Genomic DNA, 24,504 nt, shown 5'->3' with positions numbered 1-24,504 from the left:
TGGTAGAGCGCTCGCCTTGAGCTGAAGAGCTGAGGGACAGCACTCAGGCCCAGAGTTCAAGCCCCACGACCGACAAAAAAAAATCTAGAAGTGGAGTTGTGGCTTAAGTGGTAGAGCACCAGCATCGAGTGAGAGGGCCTGAGTTAGCCTAGCTTTGTGTGCGTGGGCATGTGCACACACACACACACACACACACAAATAATTTTGGGGATGAGGATATGACTCAAGTGATAAAGCATTTGCTCAGCAAGGGCAAGATCCTGAATTCTAACTCTCCAGTAACACCAAAATATCTTTTTTTTTTTTTAAGTTTTGGATTTGGGAGCATTTTAGATTTTTTGGATTTTCTGTATTGTCTCATCATCCAACAACTGTTCATAGAGCATTAGGCCATAGGCACTGTGGAGGTAGCAATGAACAGAGCCAGCTGCGTGCCTACCCTTAGAAGAAAACAATGTAGGGCTGGGAAGTTGGCTCAGTGGTAGAGTGTTTACCTCGCATGCATGAAGCCCTGGGTTCGATTCCTCAGCACCACATAAGCAGAAAAAAGCCAGAAGTGGCGCTGTGGCTCAAGTGGTAGAGGGCTAGCCTTGAGCTGAAGAGCTGAGGGACAGTGCCCAGGCCCAGAGTTCAGGACCCCCCCCCAAAAAAAGAAAACAATGTATAGGATAAATGAATACTAGTAGAGATTACTTGAGCCGGGAGGTGAGGGTTAACTGTCTCATGATAACACTTTTGAGCCAAACAGCAGTCCATTATCCAAAGGAAGACGAGCATCCTAGGCAGAGAAAATGCCAGATTCAAAGATCTTGGTGGAGCATGTGTTTGAGGATGCAAGATCGGCATGATTGGGGAGGTTGTACATTCTTGTAATCCCAACACTCAGGAGGATCTTGAATTAGAGGATAGCTCGCACTACATAGTAAGACTGTCCCAAAACCACTGAAACCAAAACAAAGTGATTAAAAAAGAAGAGTTCAGGGGGGTTGAGACCAGACCCTTGTAGGCTGTGGCAGAACTCTGAACTTCATTTTAGATGTTACAGGAGCCATGAATGGGGGATTAAGTAGAGAAGGGACATGAACTGTATGCAGAATAGTGTGTGTCGGGAGAAGGAAGTCCAGAGTAGAAGCAGGAGACACCCCTCCCCCCCTAGAAGACAGCAGTCAAAGTAGTTTATATGGCATATATGAGACCAACCGGGCACCAGTGGCTCACACCTGTAATCCTAGCTACTCAGGAGGCTGAAATCTGAGGATCGTGGTTCAAAGCCAGCCTGGGCATGAAAGTCCCTGAGACTCTTATCTCCAATAAACCACCAGAAAACTGGAAGTGGCGCTGTAGTTCAAGAGCTAGAATGCTAGCCTTCAGCTGAAGAGCTGAGGGACAGCATCTAGGTCCAGAGTTCAAGCCCCACGACTGATCAAAAAACAAAAGAGAGAGACCAAGATGGTGCCTGGCACACAGTAGAGGCTAATTAATGGTAATTGTATAAAATTTAGGAACCAGGAAGACCTGGGTCTCTATAAAGTGGGAACAGAACTGGTCTCCTAGGGTTGCTAAGAGAACACAAATATAAGAAAACACAAAAAGTTCAGAGATAATTTTGGGGGCACAACTCATGATTGGTTCAATGTTTTTGTTATAATTTCTAGCTAGCATCCAGAAAATAAGGGAGTGTGTATTAAGTAAACCAGGTGTCTGCAACTCTCAAAGGTCTAGGGGCTCTTTGTCTAGCCACTGCAGAGAGCCCTGATAAATGTTCTGAAGTGGCAGAGCCAATCAAGACAATGACTGCAAAGGATGTCTTTATTTCCCTGTAATTATTCACTGAACAATGGCTGAGGAATGAGAAGCAGGCACAGGCTCTAGATTGGACACTTGGAAGAGCAGTAATACTAATGAATAGTAATGACACCAACAAGAATAGCAAACACTTGTCCCTGTGCAGCTGTGTGTAGTAATTAAGGTAACAATAGCTGCTGAAACCTCAGAACCTTCACACAATAGAAGTTTAGTTCTCATTCCTGAAGTCCTGTTGGGTGTTTGTCAGGTGCCTTTCTATAGAGAGTAGAAACCCACACCTCTCCCATCTTGTAGTTCCTACTACCTTAGGGTTTTCTTCCAGCTAGTGGATGGGGAAGGAGAGAATTCCTTGGGAGGTTTTAACAGGCTACTTTGAGCTGGCTCACATTCTTTCTGTCTTAAGTCTGTTGGCCAGGACTTGATCACATAACCAAATACTTTTTGATAAATGCACACCATTTTCTGCCATACCACATTTAGGTACACAACATATTTAGGTAAGGATCATCTTATTTAATTCTCATGATGTTTTTGTCAGGTACCAATTACTCCATGTTACAGAGGAGGAAACTGAAACTGAATTGTGAAGTCACTGCAAGTCTTACCATAGTTGATGAGGTGTTGTCAAGACTGGGCCATGCAGTCAGATACTGTCATAGTGATTAGGTAATTTAGACAGGAAAGAAGTTCATTTAGCTCATGGTTCTGCGAATCTCACATTGGTGACTTGATCCCCACTTTGGTGCATAAATGGTCTTGGCTACATCTGGCAGAGTCCTTGTACTTTATTACAACATGGTAGAAAAAGAAGACACACAGATGTCTGCAGAAAAGAGCAATAAAGCTGGGTGCCGATAGCTCACACCTGTAATCCTAGCTATTCAGGAGGCTGAAATCTGAGGATTACAGTCCAAAGCCAGCCCAGGCAGGAAAGGCCATGAAACTATTTCCAATAAACCATCAGAAAACCAGAAGTGGCGCAGTGGCTCAAGTGTTAGAGCACTAGCCTTGAGCCGAAGAGCTCAGGGACAGCACTCAGGCCAGGGATTCAAGCCCCATGGCCAACAAAAACAACAACGACAGAAAGAAAGTGGTAGAGCGCTAGCCTTGAGCTGAAGAGCTCAGGGACAGCGCCCAGGCCCAGAGTTCAGGCCCCATGACTGGACCCAAAAAAAATAAAATAAAATAAAAAATAAAAAAAAAGAAAGAAAGAAAAAGAGAGGAAAGAAAATAGCAAGAAGGAACATGACCTTCTCTATAACAACCCACTCTTGTGATAAATAACCCAGTCCCCTGAGAAGGTATTCACCCTCTTGGCCAAATCCTTCCCTCTTTTTTCTAACTGTGTGCACGAATGTATGAGTCTGCACATGCAGTGCAAAGACTCAGTAATAACATCCTAGTATATTCCCTTCTTTAATATCCCACTAGCTCTCAACTCTTACATTGCTATGGCTCAAGTCCTAGCCTTACAAGGCTAGGGCCCTGAGTTTAAGCTTACTCAGTACCACAAAACACACATACATGCACATATGTATACATATACGTAGATATGCATATATGTATATATACATATGTATGTATATATACATATGTGCATGTCTTTCTCTCTCTCTCTATATATATATATTTATATATATGAGCTTTGGAGGGGACAAACTACATTTGAATGATAGCAGATGTTGATGATATAACATCTAGGTTCCTGTGAGGAATTCAGTTATTTTATTTTCTTTTATTTTTTTATTTTTTTTAAGAATCGGATGCTGGGGATGCAGCGCGCTGGCGGGAGGTTTGGAGTCACAAAATCCTGCAACCGGGTGGGGCTTCCGTAATGTGGCTACATCACCCAGGCATTTGAGAAAGCCCTGAAACTGTGCCTCAGTTTCCTCATCTGTAAATATTAATAGTGCCTATGGCATGAAGACACCGTGTGGAATAAAAGGATGAATCTGAAGTGCTAAGAACAGTACCTAGCACTACTCCCAGGAGAAGAAAATAGTGGCATTATTCCTTGAGAAAGGAATGCAGCCATTGATTAAAAGCATCAATTGGAATCAGTTTTCATTTGCAAGCTGGATCAATGCAAAGACTTGATTTTTGTTGTTGTTGTCAGCATGGAGCTTGAACTCAGGGACTAGGCACTGTCCCTAAACTTCACTCAAGGCTACTCTACCACTTTGAACCACAGTGCCACTTCTAATTTTCTGGTGGTTAACTGGAGACAAGAGTCTCACAGACTTTCCTGCCTGGGCTAGCTTCAAGCCATGATCTTAGATCTCAGCCTTCTGAGTAGTTAAGATTACAAGTGTGAGCCTCTGATTGGCAAATGAGCAATGTCATTTAATCAACAAGAAAGGGTCGTGTGTTATAATGGGGAAATCCTTATTTTTCAGTTGTCTCACCAGAATTTTTCAGATAAAATGTCAGCAGAGACACCCATACTACATGTCAGAAAGATGGTATTTGACAGCGAAACCAGAACCTTTGCTCTGAAATCCACTGGATTCTGTCACATACAGAAAGCAAGTTCTTATTTAAAAATTATATGTTGCAATTGTGTGTCAGATTTCAGAACTGGAATTAACCTTCCTTATGTTTTGATACAAAACAAAAAATCGAATGGTGTTTTCAAATATTATTTGCTGTTTTTGCACAGCACCAATAAATTTGAAAAGTGTTTAAGTTTTAGTCTAGGCTATGAGATGAATGATAGCATAAGAGTCCATAATGGTCCTTTAGTTTTATGGCAATACGTCAAGACATTCTACTGTATCTCTTCCCAAAATGGCAAAATCATTAGCATATCAACTAATTGGTCTTCTATTCAGTGGGCAGGTGAGATCCAAAATCTAGGTATGGTTTTTTTGGGGCAAATGGAATATACCTCAAAGCTTTTACAATCAGATTATAAAGTCTGTAATAGTAAGTTTTGTATGTATTCTCTTCAAAGTAAAAAAATATTAACTGATACCTGTATTATTCCTCCTGCTTATAGTAATGTGGTAACTTATATTCATGTCTGTACAACTGAGATTGTCAACAATCAGTTAAGAATATCTCTGATTGCCCTTACTCGAAAGAATCAGCTCATTTCATGTCACAATGGAACACTTAAAAGTGTGTGCCAGCTTCCATTTGAAGATCCTTGTACAGTTCAATCTTTGGACCCAGGTGAAGGAAAATTATTTTTCATTGTTTTATTTAGGACCAATCATGCTTGTGCTGTTTCAAAAAAGAACTTTCAGGTTACTGCTAAGTGGAATAAACTTAGCTTAGTACTGGTAGATGACTTCATTGGAACTGGAAGAGAACAGGTACTGCTCCTTTTTAAGGATTCTTTGAATTCAGATTCCCTGTCTTCGTTTGAACTAACAGATCTTGACAGGATAAACTATTCAAGTAAACCAGTGGCGTTCTATGAAGATGATTTGTTTAAAGAACAACATAAGAATCGTTGCTTGGTGATTCCACCTCTGCAAAGAAGAATAGAAGTAGGTTTGGGTTTAACTCAGGAATTCAGGAAGCATATCTTGCTAAAGGAAAAATTTATTTTGAAATCTTGCAAAGCTTTAATAAACTTGACTCAAACTGACAGTACGTTAAATGCAGAGGAGGAATGTCTTGTTCCTTTTTGTGGGGAAGAAGAGAATTTTGTCAGTACCTTCAATGAAAAGTTGCCAGATGTTTTTCAACATTCAGAACAGAAAATAGAGAAGATATGGTATCGTATATTGGATGGTAGCTTAATTGTTGGAGTAAAACCCACATCTTCTTTAAAGCTATCCCTGAATGATGTGACTTTATCATTGTTAATAGACAAATCCTATAACTCCATTGTTCCGGTTATTAAGTGTCAAAATAAGGTGATTAAGTTGAGTATGGATTCTTTCTCAGAACCATACTTAAAGCCACATGAAGTAGGATCTGAGGCAAAAAGGATCAAGTTGAACAAGGAAGAAAGCTTTATTGGTGAACAGCCGTCTAAGAAAGAATGTGAGCAGATAATTACTGGTGTAACATCTCTTTCACCACTTTTAGCACTCAATAAATTTTGTTGTGTCGTGCTACTACAATTTAAAGAAAGAGATACTGATAAGTATCCTGAAGATCGTTTTATTCCATGTGGCAGACTTTGTATAAGTCTCAAAGATCTTTCAAGTGAGAAATACCTACTGACATTTCCAGAGAAGAAACTGATAGAGCACATGGAAGATCTTTTTGCATATCTCACAGTATTGAACAAATACTGTTTTCAGCTCACATCATCATCCGGTGGTGCCTTGAATTTAATGAAGATGTGGCTTATAGAATGCATGAACTGTGAAGTCATCAAAGAATTTCCAGAAGTGTGCTTTTGTAAAGAACCAAGAAATGTCTATGGGACTCTCCTAAATTGGAAACCAAAAACACCATTTAAAGGAATTTTAACAATCTATACAAGGAATCAAACAGTTTTGTTCCAATGTCTTCATAATCTTACTAGACTTCTCCCTATCAATTGCTTTTTCCAAAAACTAAAGTCAGGGAGTGAGGATCTCCTAGTTGATCATTTTGCATTAACTTTGGAGAATGAACTAGTTACCCTGGCTTCTTTTTCTACGGTAACCTTACACAATTTTGAAAGCAACTTTGTTCAAAAGTGTGAAGCCAGTAAAGAAAATAGTAGTACCAAGCCTACTTCACCAGAGACAGAGGACAAAATCCATCTGTTCAGAAAGGAATTTGAGAGAGAAAAGAAGAAAATGGCGGAAATGGACCTAAAAATGAGTGGTGCCCTTTATAGGGAAATGACTTTGAAATTAACTGAGATTCAGTTGCAATCAGATTTGGCTGCAGAGAAAATGACTCCTTTTTCATTGATAAAGTTTTGATTTCCTTGTTATATGCCTCTTCGGTAAAAATAAAGTGTACTCTTAAAAAAATCAAATGCTGCAGAGGTTGGAGCAGTGTACATCCATACAAGGTTTAGCTGTGACTTCTCAGGACCCAAAGAACCCAGAAGGACTCTCATGGGAGAGGGTTAGGGTTGAACCCAGAGTAGGTGTTACCTGGAGCCCCATCTAGTACCCTTCCCTCATCCCTTACAACACTGGTATGAAGGCTGAACAAATAAATTCAGTTCCATTCTCTAAGCATATCTGCTTGGTGAGCTCTACATGCAGGGGCTGGACAGCCTAGCTCAAGGGTATTCAGGCTCCCTCTACCCTGGCTGGCTATGGGTGCTACAGCTTGGAGGTGGAAGATCCTTATACATTCTCTTTCTCTTTTCTTCCCTCCCTCCTCTCCTTTCTCCCTTCCTTCCCCCTCTCTTTCTCTCTCTTTCTCTCTCTCTCTCGCTTGCTCTAGCTCTAGCTCTGGCTCTTTTTCTGTACTCTTTTTTTTTTTTTAAGGTCTTGTTACATAAAACGTCTGCCTTATTCTCCTGCTTCTGCCTTCCTAATGCTAGGATTATAGATGTGCATCACCACATTCAGTTTCTTTAGTTTCATAGTGGCAACTGCCTAAAGCTGGCTTGCTTTCCATAGCACCTTGGTGGCACTTGGGTTGGCATGCTCTGCTTTTCTAGATTCCTTAGGTGAGCATAAGGGTCTGAACGGATGTGCGTTTAAATGCATTTATGCTCATCTTGAATAAGTGAGTGCCCCAACTTGCCTGCACCTCAGTGTGCTCACGTGGAAATGGGTTGAGGTAAGGATTTAATGAACTCAGGTGAACTTGCCCCCTAGAATAGAGGGTACCTTGAGGCCAAGGCCTACATCGGGATACTAATGAAGACAGGAACAGCAGTACTAGGACTTACTGCCTGCCTGATGTGGTTCTCAATCCTTTGCCCGACCTTTCAACCCTTTTTGTGCCAGAACCAGGGTTTGCACTCAGGATCTTGGACTCTCAGCTTTTCATTCATGGCTGGGACTCTATCACTGAAGCCATGCCTCCAGTCCAGCTTTTTTGCTGGTTAATTGGAGATAAGATTTTACAGACTTTTTCTGCTCAGGCTGGCTTCAAATCAAGATCCTCAGATCTCACCCTCCTGAGTAGCTAGGATTATAGGTATGTGTGCCACAGGCACCAGGCTATCCTTTCAATACTTTTTTTTTGTTGTTGTTAGTCGTGGGGCTTGAACTCTGGCTGGGCCTTTCCCTCAGCTCTTCAGCTCAAGGCAAGTGCTCTACCACGTGAGCCACAGCGCCACTTCCGGTTTTCTGGTGGTTTATTGGAGATAAGAGTCTCACGGACTTTCCTGCCTGGGCTGGCTTTGAACTGCAATCCTCAGATCTCAGCCTGAGTAGCTAGGATTACAGGTGTGAGCCACTGCTGCCTGGCCAGTACATTTATTTTTGTATTTAATTTTTTTTTATGAAGCAGACCATATTCAATGCATTTTAATCTGCAGTTACCTGATGTGGGAGGTACTCTCCTGCCCATTTTGGCCATGGGCAAACAGGCTTACAGAGATAATTTGTCACAGGGCATGCATGCATGCTACCACCTCCTCACTGCACCCACCCTTAGGTGGGACTCCGGAGCTGTGGGCCTCACCACTGCGCCCCGCAGCCTCTGCTGCAGGGAGGAGCCTGGGAGGACCCGGGGGTCAGGGGTTGCACGTTAGATTTTCCAGTGAACAGAATCAGTATTTGTGGAATGCTCACGACGTGAACCGGGCACCCTGTCACGTGCTGTTGAAGTGAGGGCCAGTGTCATAAGTGTCTTACCCGCTAGCACACTGAGGCTCAGAGACACCCCAGCCGTGGGACACACAGCCGGTTCGGGGTGGCGGTGGCATGGGAGTGGGTCCTAGCAGGCTTACAACGGTCCTGCCGACCGCGTTCTTTGCCCTGTACCTGTTGTGTAGAGGCCTTTCCCCAGCACCTGTAAATACACTCCCAGCCGACCGCGCCAGCCGCGAGCCGGGTTCGGGGTCAGCGCAGACGCCCTCGCAGACCTTGGACTTTGGCCTTTCCGGTCTCGGGCTTCTGACCCCGCCCCCTGGGAGGGCGGGGAGAGGAAGGGGGGGCTTCTTTTCCTCCAAATCCTGCCCCTTCCTTTTCTGCTCCGTGCATTCCCCTTTCTCTCCAGGCTCATTCCTTTCGGTTCCCTCCCTCCTTTCCCCGTCCTCTGGCTTCCTCCGCTGCCTCCTTTCTGCCCCCGGCCCCCGCTTCCCGCTGCGCTCCCCGCCTCTCCCGCTCGCTCCAGAGAAGTCCCGCCCACGGTGTGGTCACGTGGGAACGCGCCGGATTTAAGCTTAATCTGCCAGTGTCCAGCGCAGCAGCAGCCCAGCTTTGAGGCGACTATCCATGCTGAGCTGGTTTTGGGGCCCTAGGGACGGGGATTGGGGAGGCCTACAGCCGCCTCCCCATGAACCTGGGGCTGGTGAGCTTGCCTGAGGCCCAGCTGGCACTGGAGGACGTTATCCAGGTGGGTCCCTAATAAACCTGTCCTGCTGAGAGCTGGGAGCAGGTGGGAGGTAGCATTTGAGGGTGTGTGTGGGGGGGGGAGGCGGGGAGGCTGTAGTGGTGGAGTGCACTGGGCCCCAGCTCACAGGAGCATACTGGGTACAGGGTTTTGGCTCCCTTATTCCAGTACTCTGTGGTAAGGGAAAGGGTTTTACTTCTTCATTTGAGAGTTTGGGTTGATCTTTGGCACAGTAAGATTGTCGTTGGATGGGAGCTAGACTGGAGCCCCTAATCCTCTTTGCTGCCCAAGGTGTGGGGTTCCTAAATTGGCCCTGAGGGAGCCATTTTCATTGGGCAGGAGTCTGATAAGAATATGCGCCCAGGGAGCTCTTTGTGATTCTAACTCACAGGCTGGTTCTCCCGAGATCTTCTTGGGCCCACATATTTGAGCCACTGGACTTTGCCTCTTTCCCTCCAGGCCAGGCAGCTCAGGGTCCCAAGTTCCTACAAGTCTTCTCTCTTCTCCTGCAGACACTGAAGAGCAGTGTCCTGGGGCCAGGCCAGGAGAAGGACCTGAGTGTTCAGGAACCAGCTCAGGCCTCCCAACCTGCCAGCCTGCCTGCCTGCATCAGAGAGATTGTCACCCGCAACTTCTCCCAGCCTGAGTGCCCAGGTGCCACCCCCTTCTCTGTAGCTACCCATGTACCCCTCTTCTCATGCCTCCTTTTTCAGATAAGATGAAAGAGATACTAATGTCAGTTTTGTGAATACTCACCATGGAGGAGAAGATGGAGGCCAACATATCATTTGCCACTTAACTATCACCCTGTAATGCAACTAGTCCCTCTTGGCTTGTCTACAGCCCTCTGCAAAAACTGAAACACAAATACATGCCTTGTTCCTCCCAAACAGAATGTGGGTGGCTGGGCTTGAGATTACAGTGAGGGGCAGGGGCAGCTCAGCTCACACCAGACTTGTAGAGAGGTCTGACGACCCTGCTCTCCTGGATAGGCAGTGCATACAACCTCATGCAGACCCTCTCCGGGCATGTGTTTTGGTTTCGGCTGCTGTGCTGGCTGCTGTGCCTATGGTGTTTCGTAACAGTCTGCATGTCTGCTTCCATATCAGGTATCAGGGACATTGGGACCCTACAGCCCCAGAGATGAGAAGGCTTAGCGCTCAGCCCAGCTGTGTGAGGCCTTTGGTGTGTGTCCTGTTCTCCCAGGGTTAAAGAAGAGCAGTGGTGGCTTACGCCTGTAATCCTAGCTACTCAGGAAGCTGAGATCTGAGGATCATGGTTCAAAGCCAGCCTGGGAAGGAAAGTCCATGAGACTCTTATCTCCAATTAGCTACCTAAAAACCAGAAGTGGAGCTGTAGCTCAAAGTGGTAGAGTGCTAGTCTTGAGTGAAAAACTCAGGGACAGGCCCCATGACTGACCAAAAATAAAACCCCAACAACAACAAAACATTTGACGAACACTATCTTGAGCCCTAATCTTAGAAGTTACAAGATGCCTTGCCCTCAATTTTTTACTTCCTTGACAGGGTCTGGTTACCATTCCACCCATTATATAGATGAGCAAAACTGAGGCTTGAGAAGACTAGTTATCAGAGAAGGTAGGAGCAAGGACTCAGGGCTTTGTGTTCAAGGGTAGGGTGGTAGAGACAAACACTGGACTTCTAGACAGAGTCTCCTTCCTGTACCTCCAATCCCTGCAGGCCCACACCTTCTCTATTTCTACTTAGATCTAGTTCTTGACCACTCAAGCCTGGAGTGACAGCCACTTCCATCCAGGCTCCTTTTATCCCCAGAGATGAGTGGGGTGCGTGTGAGGGGAGGGTGTTCTACTGTGGTCATGGTTGTGGTTGGTCCCAGGAAGCTGCATCTCACCAGGGCCTCCAGCTTCTGGCAGAAGCCAACTGTGTGTCTGCTGTCCATTGCCAGCCCTACTGCCTGCCCCAGAGATGGCCTCGCTGCTGTCCCTGCAGGAAGAGAACCAGCTGCTGCAGCAAGAGCTATCCCGTGTGGAGGACCTACTGGCCCAGAGCCGAGCTGAACGTGATGAGCTTGCCATTAAGTACAATGCAGCCAGTGAAAGGGTGGGTGCTTCTGCGGGTTGGGGGCTTGGCTGGGGCTCCCCTGCTGCCAGGGAAGGATCACATCTCCCCAGGCCTACAGCCTGGGCAAGGGTGGAGCCCAGGGACAGACTGGCCTGGATTCAGATTGCAGTCCTGCCGACTTGAACAGTGTTGAGCCAGTCGCTCCCCTCTGGGAGCCTGTTTCTGTAGAGGGGATGGCAGCATGCTGCAGTTTCTGCATGGAATCAAGGAGATACTGGAGTAAGTGCCTGGTGCCAGGGGAGTTTTATTTTTATCTGCCTCAGGCCTACATGGGGTTTAAGACACAGAGAACAAGATCCTTAGTGCTTTTCCTGCCCCTTGGGCTCTGAACATCATGGGTTCCCATCTCTATAGGCTTTTGGGTTGAGAAAGTGGCTGGATGGGCTGGGATAGGCACCTGTGCCATCCTGCACAGCTGGCATACATCTGCTGTGGCTCCCTCTAAGGGTGAGGCCTGGGCAGGGAATGAAGAATTAGCTAGGTCTGTCTACATGTCCAAACAGGACTCCTGTCGCTCAGGGCAGGAGGTAGGTGAGGACCAAGGATGCAAAATGCTTTGTATGCAGGTGTTGTGTGTTAGACCCAGGCTTGTGGCATGTGAGCCTGGAGATGTTGATAGTGGCTGAAGACTGGTGAGATTTGCATGAAGGATGGAAGATATGTGTGCAGATGGAAGGCTGTAACAACCATTTCTTAAGTGCCTATTATGTGCCCAGTATGTAATAGGTCCCTTACATGTAATGTATCAAGGTCAGGACCATATGATGCCCATTTAGCAGAGGAGAAAATGGAGAATTACAAAGGGAAAGAACCATGCTTGGGTCCTGGCTCCCAGCCCAGGCTCTTTGTTATGCTTGTTTCCTATGTGTGAAAAAAGCTACGAGGGGTTCCCTAGAGACCTCTGTGTGTGAGTGGCAGTGCTGGAGTTGTCCCAGGACTCCTGAGTTGGGCCTGTTGATGCAGAGTCTTCTGTACCAGTGTTGTGAAGGGAAATACATGTTTCTCTATGTGGCTGTGGGGTGTGCTTGGGTCTTGGTAGCTGCTAGCCTGGACAAATCCCTTCACTTGTTGGGACTTGCTGAGGAGTAGCTTGGTGGCCCAAGATGGCCTCTAGTTTTTTTGGGGGGGATAATACAGAACTCATTCTTCCAGGGTCTGCAGGGGGTATGGAGGATAGCTGGCCCAAGTCCTGCATTGTCACTGGTGATGGGGCCCTGAGCCAGCCTACTCTGGTTTAGACCTCTGTTCACCCTTGGCACAATGCCGGCCCCCCTAGTGGCAGCCTTTCAATTGCCATCTTCAGTGACTTTGAAGCCAGCAGAGGAAGAGAAGAAGAGTGAGAGGTGGCAGGGCCCTTCTCTTCTGGAACCTAGCAGCTGGGGCAAGCATGGGATGGGGTGGGAGCTGAATTAATCTAGAAAGTTCCTTTGTGTTGTCAGAGGATTGGAATTGGCTAGCATGCACAGGGACCTGGTATTTGAACCAACATTGAATTAGTGTGAGGTCCCACCTAGAGGCAGAAATTGGGTGAGAATGACTCTGAGGCCTTTCCTGGAGAGGGGGTTCACAGACCAGGGATACCTTATTACAGATGGGGAAACTGAGCCCCTGAGGTCAGAATGATGCATGGCAGTGCAGTCCCAGTGCCTGCAGGTGGCCGAGTCTGCCCCTGTGACCATACTTGGCTGGGCTGGGGGCACTTAGAGAGGTTATTCTTATCCTTCAAACTCTACAGCACCCCTGAGTCAGGGAGTAGAGTGATAGGTCTGGATCCATGTCCTATTAACTGTAGGTCCTGCAGGGAAACTGAGGTAGGGGTTCCCAGAAACCATCTCCCACGACTGAAAGGACCTCAGGATCCCCAAGGAGCCCGTGTAGGGGAAGCAGCTGGAAAGGGAAGGAGGGAGTGGCCTTGGCTACAGAGGACAGACCCCCCTGGATAGCACGGTGTCTATGGTAACCTGGCCTGTGTGAATTGAATGGGGATAGGGAGGATTATGGTAGCTAAGGGAGACAGTAAACTTTCATCTTGGCTTGTGGCAGCTCCTTCCCTTTTGAATTGCAAGTAAAATTGAAAAGCTGCTTTTTGTGAGGAATGAGGTGTGGCCTGTCTTTGAGCATTGGGGGAGGGGTTCCCCTCCACATCACAGAAACCAGAAGCACTGGGGTCACACAGAAGTACAAAGCATACACCCTGAGAGTCACAACCTAAAGTTGGGCACCAGGGGCTCATGCCTGTAATCCTAGCAACTCAGGAGGCTGAGCTACTAAGAGGCTGAGATATGAGGATCATGGATTGAAGCCAGCCTTGGCAGGAAAACCTGTGAGACTTTTTTTTTTTTTTGTCAGTCGTAGGGCTTGCACTCTGGGGCCTGGGCGCTGTCCTTTAGCTCTTCAACTCAAGGCTAGCGCTCTACCACTTGAGCCACAGCACCACTTCCACTTTTCTGCAGATAAGCATCTCGGGGACTTTCCTGTCCCAGCTGGCTTTGAACTGCAGTCCTTAGATCTCAGCCTCCTGAATAACTAAGGATTACAGGCATGAGCCACTGGCACCTGGCTGTGAGACTCTTAATCTCCAAGTAACCACCAGGAAAAAAAAAAAATGGAAGTGGCACTGTGGCTCAAAGTGGTAGAGTGCTAGCCTTGAGCACAAAAAGGCTCTGGGACAGCACCAGGCCCTGAGTTCAAGCCTCATGGCCAAAAAAAATGTCACAACCTGGACACACACAGGACACACTACCCAGAAACACCAACCCACCACACAGATCCACTCAGGTCCATGAAGTGGTTATACCCACAGACAAGTACCACCCAATCCCACACAGGTACAGAGCAGCTCCCCAGTGGTCACACCTGAGTCGCACCTCCCTTTTTTTTGCTTTGGTGGTTATTGTTGAGATAGGGTCTTACTTTTTGCCAGGGTTAGCCCAGGCCATGCAACCACATGTTGCATCCCATGAGTGTAAGTCAGCATAATCCCCCACCCCCCAGAAGCTATGCAATGATACACATGCACAAAATAGCCCCTGTCATGCATCACACATGTAGAGCCCAAACCCACTGCTAGAACTCACAGTGGTGCCCCTGCCCCCTCCGGATACAGACACATCAACTCGTGCCCTGGTACACACACAAATGGCTGCATCACCTATACCACAGCTGAGACCTGCACATTCCGTGCACCCAGGCCATATCGACATGAAAGCCAAGACATGATGAATTGACATGCACTCCACAGAGACACACACAATCCCATGTGGAGATAAATGGTTAAATACACCTCATTCACAAGATCCACACACCCCTCTTGGGCCCCATCATGGATGGATGTGGATACTACCCCCCTCACCCACTTGGCAGGCTTTGTACAGACACTTGCTGGGGGGCCTGTAGCCACCACTGGGCAGAACCTCCTACTACTAGCTCCCCCACAGCCTTAGCCTGTGTTCTTTCCAGCTCATGAAGTTCCCATGCTGCCATGGCTGGCCCCTCCTTATTATACTGGGACCAGCAGGTGTTTTACATGGGTTGAGAGTGTCCACTTGCTAGTTGGACAGGCATCTTGTGCCCACAGCATCTAAGGGATGACACTGGTGCAGGAAGTGGGCAGAGGCTCCTAGGAGTTAAGGAAGAGTAGGGGTGAGAGGACTTGAAGCAGGCACTGTAGACAATGATGTTATGGATCTTAATGCTGTGTATATGGGGAAAGCTTATCTGTTACCCTGGGACATTTGAGAACATCTGCATGCGGGCTGGGAAGTTGGCTCAGTGGTAGAGCGCTTGCCTTGCATGCCTGAGGCCCTGAGTTCGATTCCTCAGCACCACATAAGCAAAAAGAAAAAAGCCAGAAGTGGTGCTGTGGCTCAAGTGGTAGAGCGCTAGCCTTGAGCTGAAGAGCTGAGGGACAGCGCCCAGGCCCAGAGTTCAGACCCCATGACTGGACCCCCCAAAAAAAATAAAAAAAAAAGAGAACATCTGCATGCGTTGTGTGTGTGTGTGTGTGTGTGTGTGTGTGTGTGTGTGTGCTTATCTGCGTTCTTCAAAACAAGATTCAAATAGAGTCAAAATAGTTTCCTATGTAGTTATGCTTGATTTATGATCTCAGGTATTTACTAGGTATGAGCCATACCACCCTATGGACACTGTTCTAGATACTAAGGTATAATGGGGAATAAAAATTCAGGCTTTTTTTTTTGTCAGTTATGAGGCTTGAACTCTGGGCCTGGGTGCTGTCCCTGAGCTCTTCAGCTCAAGGTAAGTGCTCTATCACTTGAGCCACAGGGCCACTTCCAGTTTTCTAGTGGTTTATTGTAGATAAGAGTCTCATGGACTTTCCTGCCCGGGCTGGCTTTGAACCACAATCTCAGATCTTAGCCTCCTGAGTAGCTAGGATTACAGGCGTGAGCCACCGCACCCGGCAAATTCAGGCTTTTAAGCTAAGTGCTGTGGCTCCTGCTTGTAATCCTAGCTGAGGCTGGGTGGATAGAAGTTTGAGAATAGCCTAAACAAAAAGTTAAAAGGGCAGCCAAGTGCCGGTGGCTCACGCCTGTAACTACTCAGGAGGCCAAGATCTGAGGATCATGGTTTGAAACTAGTCAGTGAGACTCATCTCCAATAAACCACTCAGAAAAAGATGAAAGTGGTACTGTGGCTCAAGTGGTAGAGTGCTAGCCTTGAGCACAGAGGCTCAGGGACAGTGTCCAGGCCCTGAGTTCAAACCACAGGACTGGCCAAAAATAAAAATGAATGAATGAATGAATAAATAAATAAATAAATTCACAAGACTTGCTCTCAACAATACAAAGCTGGAGGTTTTAGTCTGGCCTATCATCTCACCTATAGCTGGAAATATAAAATAGACCTGTCAGGCTAATGCTGGCAAAAAGCAAGACCCTACCTCAACAATAACCAAAGCAAAAAAGGGACTTTGGCTTAGGTGGCACATTGCTTTAGCAAGCCCAAGCCCTATTACACACACACACACACACACACACACACACACACACACACACACGAAACAAGGAAAAAAGAAAAAATTCCAGGCTTTCCTAAGAGTGGGAGGAGACATGGCAACCAGTGTAATCCTCGTAAAGCACAGTGGGCTAAGTGTTTTGGAGGAGAGCACACAGTGCCATAGGCTCTATGTCTACCCCCAGGTGCATTTCTGGTTTGCATGCATGTGGTCATGAGCCTCGTGTGTCCCTTGCATGTCCCACATGTGCATTGCAGCCTGGGCTTGCCCACATCGCTTGCTCCCCCTGCCCCCTCCAGGTACTGTCAGCCTGCAAGGCATTGTGGGTGGCACCCCTGCAGAGGCTGTGCCTGCCTCCTCAGGCCTTGCAGGCCTCTCACCTGGGGCCCTTCCCTGCAGCTGGAGCAGGCTGTGCGGCTGGAGTCTGGGGAGCTGGAGGTGCCCGAGCCCAGGGGGCTGGTACGGCAGAGCGTGGAGCTGCGGAGGCAGCTGCAGGAGGAGCAAGCCTCCTACCGGCGCAAGCTGCAGGCCTACCAGGAGGGCCAGCAGCGGCAGGCCCAGCTAGTACAGCGGCTGCAGGCCAAGGTCAGGGCCACGCACTCCCACTCCTGCCCTCATTCCTTTTGTCCTGCCCCCATCCAACCCCCCCTCAGGGGCTAATGTTGCTTCCCTCCAATCCCCAGATTCTGCAGTATAAGAAGAAGTGCTCAGAGCTGGAACAGCAGATTCTGGACAGATCCACAGAGCTGGAGCAGCAGCGGCTAAGGGTGGGTACCAGGGTGGGATAGAGGCAGGTGCCTCCTCCCTCCTCCTCCCCTCAGCCTCCCAGCCTGATGCTCCTTACCCCTACCCAGGACACAGAGCACAGCCGAGATCTGGAGAGTGCTCTCCTCCGCCTGGAGGAGGAGCAGCAGAGGTGAGGGTGCTTCAGGGAGGGCACAGGGCAGGCAGGGCCCCCCTTCCCCACTAGGGAGGGAGTACCCACTTGCTCCTTTGTTATGCTCAGGAGTGCCAGCCTGGCCCAGGTGAATGCTATGCTGCGAGAGCAGCTGGACCAGGCAGGCTCTGCCAACCAGGCTCTAAGCGAGGACATACGTAAAGTGACCAGTGACTGGACCCGCAGCCGCAAGGAGCTGGAACAGCGGGAGGCAGCATGGCGTCGTGAGGAGGAGGTGTGCTGGGAGCTGGCCAGGGAGCTTGACCTGGGTGGGGACAATTGTAGAGAGCACGGGAGCCGGGCCAAATGAGCACGTTAGGAGAATCACAGCCATCAGTGTAACAGCAGGCCTTTATTAGACCATGCCATGTGCCAGGCACACTTGCTTCTATTGCTCATAATAATGGAGTATATAGGTGCCATCCTCCTCCTCCTCCTTTAAGGGAGGTTAGCTAACCAGTCTGTAGTCACAGCTGGGACACACACCTGAGTCCCTGGTACTTTCTACTCTTCCTTGCCACACTGCCACCAGCAGTGGCACCAAAAGTGAGCTCCTTGGGCAGGAAGAGCAGGAGGTTTAGGAGCTCAAATGAGCTGCTTTGAACTCTCTGCCTGCAGAAACCACACCCCGCCCCCAGACCCCTGCCGAGGCCTTGTCCCTGCCATCATGGTCAGAGCTAGGGGCACAGGGGAAGTGGACTGGCCACACCCAGCCCCTCTCTTGTCTCTTCTCCCCCCAGTCTTTCAATGCGTACTTCAACAGCGAGCACAGCCGCCTGCTCCTCCTGTGGAGGCAGGTTGTGGGGCTTCGACGGCTGGTCAGCGAGGTGAAGATGGGTACGGAGAGGTGAGGCCTGGCTGGGGGCAAGGGACGACTCAGGAGACTGTAGCACCTGCTAGCAGATCCTTCTCCAAGTCCAATTCAACTCCGCACACCTGGAGCCAGGCCCCGTGGAGATAGAGGCAACTAGTGTAATAATGAAGGTTTACCTGCAGCGAGGCCTTTCATAGGCATAATTTCTTCTAAGAGTCACTGGATCCCTCTGAGGGTAGGAACTGTTATGCTTCCTATTTACAAGTGAGGACACAGAGGCTCAGAGAGGTTGAGTGATCCTCAGAGCCACACACAACAGTAGTTGTCTGGGTTGATTGGGAGTCCCTGTGTTTTTTTTGTTGTGTGTATGTGTACACGCGCGTGTGTGCACATGTATGCTGGTCTTGGAACTTGAACTCAGGGCCTGGATACTATCCCTGAGGTTCTTTTAAGATTCAGGGCTAGTGCTCTACCACATAAGCCAGAGTTCCACTTCTGGCTTTTTAGGGGAAGGGTAGGGGTGGGTTGGAGTTATCGAGAATAGGAATTGCACAGATTTTCCTACCTGGGCTGGCTTTAATCTCACATCTCAGCCTCCTGGGAGCTCCTGAGTAGCTGGGATTACAGGTATGAGTAACCAAAGACCAGTGATTGCTTTGCTGTTTTTGTTGCTGTTTTTTTTTTGCTGGGCCTGGGGCTTGAACTCATGGCCTGGGTGCTGTCTCTGAGCCTCTTTGTGCTCAAGGCTAGTACTCTAGAACTTAAGCCACAGCTCCACTTTTTGTTTTTTCTGAATAGTTTATGGAGATTAGAATCTCACAGGCTTTCCTGCCCAGGCTGGTTTCAAACCAGCCTCCTGATTAGCTAGGGTTTATAGTCATGAAGGTTTATAGCTCAAGCTGGTTTGGAACTTTAGGCTTAGGCCTCCTGAATAGCTAGGATTATAGGTTTGAACCGCTATTCCCAGTACTATGTCTGTCGTTCTTAAAGATGTTTTTGACACCTGTTGTACTGAGAGGTTGTTCCATGTCAGGCTTAGAGGGGCTTTCCTGTTGGTTCTCAGTGACAGTATGCCATGAATAGACATACCATCATTTATTTATTGGCAATACCCTTTTGATGGATATTTAGGTTGTTTTCCAGCATTTTTTTACATGGTAATGTCACAGAGAATCACCTGTACATGGGCTATTCCTTGTACTGAGGTTACTGTAAGATGCCTTCTTAGAGGAGGGAATGGCAAGGCCAAGAGCCTCTGCAGTTATCTTTTGAGCTTGTTGTCCTTCATTGTGAGTGCTCTCACTGTCAGCTGTGTAGTGCAGAGCCTGTTTTCCCACAGCTTCATTCACAGTTTACTCACTGATTTGATAGTGATAGATGGCAGTGGAGCTACAGTTTGCTCTTGGAAGTCATTCTCATCCCATTCCCTGTCCTGTGTTCCCCCTAGGGACCTGCTGCAGCTGAGTGGGGAGCTGGCCCGGACTTCACGGGGCGTGCAGGAGGCAGGCCTGGGGCTGAGTGCAGGCCTGCAGCTGGCAGAGAGCCGGGCTGAGGCAGCACTGGAGAAGCAGGTGCTGCTGCAGGCCCAGTTGGAGGAACAGCTTCGGGTCAAGGTACTTCGAGAGAAGGAACTGACTCAGCTGCAGGTGCAGAGTGACTTGAACAAGGCTGACCTCAGTGCCAGGTGGGTGGTAGCAAGGGTCATTCAAGGCTAGCTTCCCTGCAGAGGGGTCAGTTGGAGTGTCTTTTCCCTGTGCTGGCCTGAAGGAGCTCAGCCAGCCTTTCCCAGGATCCCTGTTTGAGATTTAGAGGGCTGTGCCGAGTGTACATGAGTGTACATTGCCAGTACTTCAATCTCCCATGACCCCCAACTCCTGCCTCCTGAGGAAGTCCTAGACTGTTTTCCTCATTCTTATTTTACAAATGGGAAGCCTGGGGTCCCAGGGGTTGTGCTCAAGATCACATAGCTAGGGAGGGGAGAAGCATGAAGGATATAAGCTGGTGGATTTGAGGAGAAGCTGGGCGGTTACCTCATTCTTCTTCTGTTGCTTCTTTACCTCTAGAGTGACAGAGCTGGCTCTGGCAGTGGAGCGCCTCCAGAACCAGAACCTGGAGAAGGATCAGGTCAACAAGACACTGTCAGAGAAGCTGGAGGCCCTGGTGAGATGTAGCCCCTGGGACCAACCAGAGCCATGGCCACAGACTTAGGACTGGGCTGCTTGGGCCTCCAGCGCATCCCATTCAGACTTAGTGTCACCCCTCAGAGCAGGCACCAGGCTGATGTAAGGACGTTGATCCTCCCATCCCACTCACTATACCATGAGGAAACCAAGTCCTGGAAGGCCCCGAGCCTGGAGACAAGAGAGTCCTTCCTCCACCTCCCCACCAGAGGGATTCCTTTCCAGGGCACTCACTGCCTGACTTGGTTCCCTCTGTGGCTGGGCCTGGGCTCTTCTCCTGGTGTTTGTATGATTGAGATAAGGCCCTGCTTCTCGGCTCCTCATCTGTTCATTGAGGGCAGCAGGGCTGCTTGTGGGGCCCTCATTGAGGCCACCTGAAGGGTGGAGGGCAGTTGGAGTCTCACCTAGGACCAAATCATGACCACTGTTTCTTTGTCTCACTCCAGGAGCAGGCAGCCCTGGAGGTGGAGGATGGAGATGGGCTGCAGCAGACTCTGAGGGATTTGGCACAGGTAGGGACAAAACTCCTTTGTAGAGCTGGCATGCCATCCTGGGCCCACTGAACCGAACTGGAAGGGGTGTGGGGCTAGGAATTTTCATGCTGCTGTCCCACAGCTCTTCTAGCTCATTGGCTTCTGCTCTGGGAGCCACAGACAGTACTGGATAGACATACTGAATGATGTCTTTCCAATACCTGCCTAGCTGTGGGCAGTGCTGGTAAAGGGGGTGCACTCAGGAAAGCTGCTTCGAGCAAGGGAACTTCGTGGTGGGGAGGTGTAAAGAGTTCTGCTCCTGGGGCTTGAACTCAGAACTTTGCACCTTCCTTGAGCTTTTTTGCTCAAGGCTAGTGCTCTACCACTTGAGCCACAGTTGTACTTTCAGCTTTTTGGTGGTTAATTGGAAATAAACATCTCACAGAGTTTTCCTGCCAGGGCTGATCCTCAGATCTCAGCCTCCTGATTAGCTAGGAATACAGGTGTGAACTACTGGTGCCTACCAGCAAGGACACTTTGAAGAGGTATTAACTTACCTAAAGACTAACTTACCTACCCAGCTAACCCCATGGTTCCCCAATCCTGCCTCCTATGCCACCCACCTCCAGGCCGTCCTGTCTGACTCTGATAGTGGCATCCAGCTAAGCGGCTCCGATCGTACAGCCGATGTCTCTGACGGCAGTCTGCGAGGGCTCTCAGGACCACGGACCCCGTCTCCACCACGGCGTGCCTCACCAGGACGTGGCCGATCACCACGCCGAGGCCCATCTCCCGCCTGCTCTGACTCCTCCACTCTCATCCTGATCCACTCTGCCCTGCACAAGCGCCAGCTGCAGGTCCAGGTAGGGAGCCAGAGCATTCCCCTGCAGCTGGGGCCTGGGGCTTAGGGCCTAGGAGTGGGGCCAAGACCCTGAGAAATTATTAAGGAGGGGTAGGGGAGAGGAGAATGGGCAGAGCCCTGGGACCCAATCTCAGCTCTGAATGGGAGGTGTTTGGCCATGGGGGTGGAACCTGGTATGGGAGGAGCTGGTCATACAGTCCAGGACTGTACAAACCAGAACCTAGCAGAAAAGGTCTGGGAGGAGGACCAGAGTAGAGGATGAGAGGAGCTTGGGAACTTGGGGCAGAGGCACCGAAGTCTGAATGGAACCAGAATGCAAGGGGGAGGAACCTGGGTGCTTTAGGGGTGGAGTCAAAGCCCAGGAGGAAAAACGTAGGTTTTTTTTTTTCTGATCTCCTGGGGGTTCAGCTTGGAATCACTTAGGCCCCCAGGGAGGTGAGGGCTCAGAAGTTTGGCTCGAGCACAGAAAAGAAGTGGAATTTGCTCACACGGGTCTTATGGAACTAGCACAACATAGATGAGCTTCCCCTGTTCCGGTGACACCCCCACTCTGATCTAGGACATGCGCGGGCGCTATGAGGCAAGCCAGGACCTGCTGGGCACCATGCGGAAGCAGCTTAGTGACAGCGAGGGTGAGCGGCGAGCCCTAGAGGAGCAGCTGCAGCTCTTGCGGGACAAGACAGATGGTGCCACCCAGGCCCAAGAGGATGCCCAGCATGAGGCCCAGCGGCTGCGCAGTGCCAATGACCTCCTGAGCAGGTGTGCAGGGAATTTGGGGAGGTTGGGTGGGGGGTGGTTTGATTAGTGTCTGAGACTGAGGTCCCCCCAAGCCAAGCAGAGCTAAGGCCTGACTCTAATAGATAGATCACAACTAGCCATAATTGCCTTTTTTTTTTCTCCTTTTGGTGCCAGTACTGGGGCTTGAACTCAGGGCCTGGGCACTGTCCCTGAGCTTTTGTGCTTAAGGCTAGACTTATACCACTTGAGCCACAGCTTGACTTCTGGCTTTTTGGTGGTTAATTTGAGATGAGAATCTCACAGACTTTCCTACCCAGGCTAGCTTTGAACCATGGTCCTCAGATCTCAGTCTCCTTAGTAACTGGGATTACAGCTCCTCAGCCACAGAGTAGCTGTAGTGAGCCACTGGTGTGAGGCTCTCTATTGTATGGGGCTCACTACTGCCTATTAAAAGTGCCAGGGTGTGGCTCAAGTATTAGAGCTCTTCCCTATTAGGACCTTGGGTTCATTCCCCTGTACTACAACACTACTACTAATAATAACTTAAGTCAAAACTTCAAGAAAGTGAAAATTCAGATCCTCAGTTACATTAGTCACATTTCAAATGCTCCAGAGTCACACATAGCTGTAGAACATATTAACACCTTAGAGAATTCTGTTGTTTTCCCTGTTCTAGACTTGTTTCCTGGAGGTTATTTATCTATTTTCTGGTGTTGGGGATTGAACACACAGCCTAGCACATTCTAGGAAGCACTCTATTGCTGAGCTCCATCCCTGTGTGTTCCGATCCTGAGACTTGAACTTTTTTTTAGAGTGTAGATGCTGTCTCTGAGCTCTTTTTGGCCAAGGCTAGCATTTGACAATTTGAACCACAACTCTACTTCTACCTTTTTGGTGGTTAACTGGAGATGAGTCTCATGGACTTTTCCTGCCCCAGCTGGTTTCCAACCTTGATGCTCAGATCTCAGTCTCCTGAGTAGCTAGGATTACAGGTATGAGCCACCAACACCTGGCTTCATCTTGGAATTTTTTTTTTGACGTTAGGTGATTACATAAATTTCACATATTTCACATTATTGTGGAGTAGTGATACTTAAAGTCACAAACACATTTTAACCTTCACAAGGCAAATAGTCATTATCATGTTCTATAAAGTTTGTGTGTTCTATGAGCTTTGACAATACAACAATTTCTTCTACATCATGTGATATTTACATTTTTTTCTTTTGCTTAGTGTAAGCTGTCCCCTCTTTCATTCTCATTTCCTTCCTCCCATCTATGTCAGTGCAGCTGATTGGCCCCTCTGTTGTATGTTTTCCCGTTTCCCTCTGATTCTTTTTTTTTTGGGGGGGGGTCTGGTCATGGGGCCTGAACTCTGAGCCTGGGTGCTGTCCCTCAGCACTCCAGTTCAAGGCTAGCACTCTACCACTTGAGCCACAGCGACACTTCTTTTTTTCTTTTTGCTTATGTGGTGCTGGGGAATCGAACCCAGGGCTCATGCATGCAAGGCAAGCGCTTTACCACTGAGCCACCTTCCCAGCCCCAGTTTCCCTCTGATTCTGTGTCCTCCTCCTAGCTTCTCTCAGATGCGTACATACATACACCATATATGTGGTCAAGAACATGGAGTCATTTAGCAATGATATGATGAGTGAAAGTCCTTTGTTTCTCCAGTCCTGTTTACTTTGTCATAGCTTTGTGCGTTTTGGCTTTAACATCCACATATTAGGGAGACCATGTGCCATTTGGCTCTTTGCTCTTGACTTATTCGCTCAAAATGATTTGCTCTAGTTCCATCCATTTTCTTGCAAATGCCATTATTGTGTCCTTTCTTTTTTTTGGGGGGGGGTCCAGTTGTGGGGCCTGAACTCTGGGCCTGGGCGCTGTCCCTCAGCTCTTCAGCTCAAGGCTAGGGCTCTACCACTTGAGACACAGCGTCATTTCCAGCTTTTTTCTTTTTGCTTATATGGTGCTGAGGAATCGAACCCAGGGCCTCATGCATTGCAAGGCAAGCGCTCTACCACTGAGCCACCTTCCCAGCCCCTATTTTGTCCTTTCTAATGGCTGCATAATATTCCGTTGTATATAGGAACCACAATTTTTGGATCCACTCAATTGTAGTGGGGCATCTGAGTTGTTTCCATATCTTGGCTATTATGAACAGCATCTTGGAAATTTTTTTTATATTTTTATTTTTTATT

The 24,504-nt window shown here is 48.4% G+C and overlaps 2 protein-coding genes across 2 annotated transcripts in view; both read left to right on the top strand.

Moving 5' to 3' along the window:
- Window positions 1-4,070: 4,070 nt before the first annotated feature.
- On the top strand, window positions 4,071-6,707 carry LOC105996954 (Fanconi anemia group B protein-like). Its single transcript, XM_013031201.1, has one exon. The coding sequence runs from the start codon at window positions 4,143-4,145 to the stop codon at window positions 6,678-6,680; it is 2,538 nt and encodes an 845-aa protein (XP_012886655.1). The 5' UTR covers window positions 4,071-4,142; the 3' UTR covers window positions 6,681-6,707.
- A 3,043-nt stretch (window positions 6,708-9,750) lies between these two features.
- Crocc (ciliary rootlet coiled-coil, rootletin) overlaps window positions 9,751-24,504 on the top strand; it is a 40,746-nt gene continuing 25,992 nt past the window's right edge. The window contains exons 1-12 of the mRNA XM_013032720.1: window positions 9,751-9,876; window positions 11,149-11,303; window positions 16,699-16,884; window positions 16,983-17,066; window positions 17,154-17,215; window positions 17,306-17,471; window positions 17,977-18,083; window positions 19,498-19,734; window positions 20,114-20,210; window positions 20,677-20,742; window positions 21,333-21,566; window positions 22,125-22,324. Coding sequence (XP_012888174.1) covers window positions 11,169-11,303; window positions 16,699-16,884; window positions 16,983-17,066; window positions 17,154-17,215; window positions 17,306-17,471; window positions 17,977-18,083; window positions 19,498-19,734; window positions 20,114-20,210; window positions 20,677-20,742; window positions 21,333-21,566; window positions 22,125-22,324 — 1,574 coding nt within the window. The 5' untranslated portion in view covers window positions 9,751-9,876; window positions 11,149-11,168. The remainder of the gene's footprint in view (window positions 9,877-11,148; window positions 11,304-16,698; window positions 16,885-16,982; window positions 17,067-17,153; window positions 17,216-17,305; window positions 17,472-17,976; window positions 18,084-19,497; window positions 19,735-20,113; window positions 20,211-20,676; window positions 20,743-21,332; window positions 21,567-22,124; window positions 22,325-24,504) is intronic.

The sequence above is a fragment of the Dipodomys ordii genome, unplaced genomic scaffold (assembly GCF_000151885.1).
Source record: "Dipodomys ordii isolate 6190 unplaced genomic scaffold, Dord_2.0 Scaffold6, whole genome shotgun sequence".
NCBI classification, from domain to species: domain Eukaryota; kingdom Metazoa; phylum Chordata; class Mammalia; order Rodentia; family Heteromyidae; genus Dipodomys; species Dipodomys ordii.
Note: the sequence above shows the minus strand (reverse complement) of the source record. Positions and strands in the feature narration are given on the sequence as shown.

Excerpts from the sequence above, each read along its gene's own strand:
- LOC105996954 (XM_013031201.1), top strand. The coding sequence starts at position 4,143 with ATGTCATTTAATCAACAAGAAAGGGTCGTGTGTTATAATGGGGAAATC.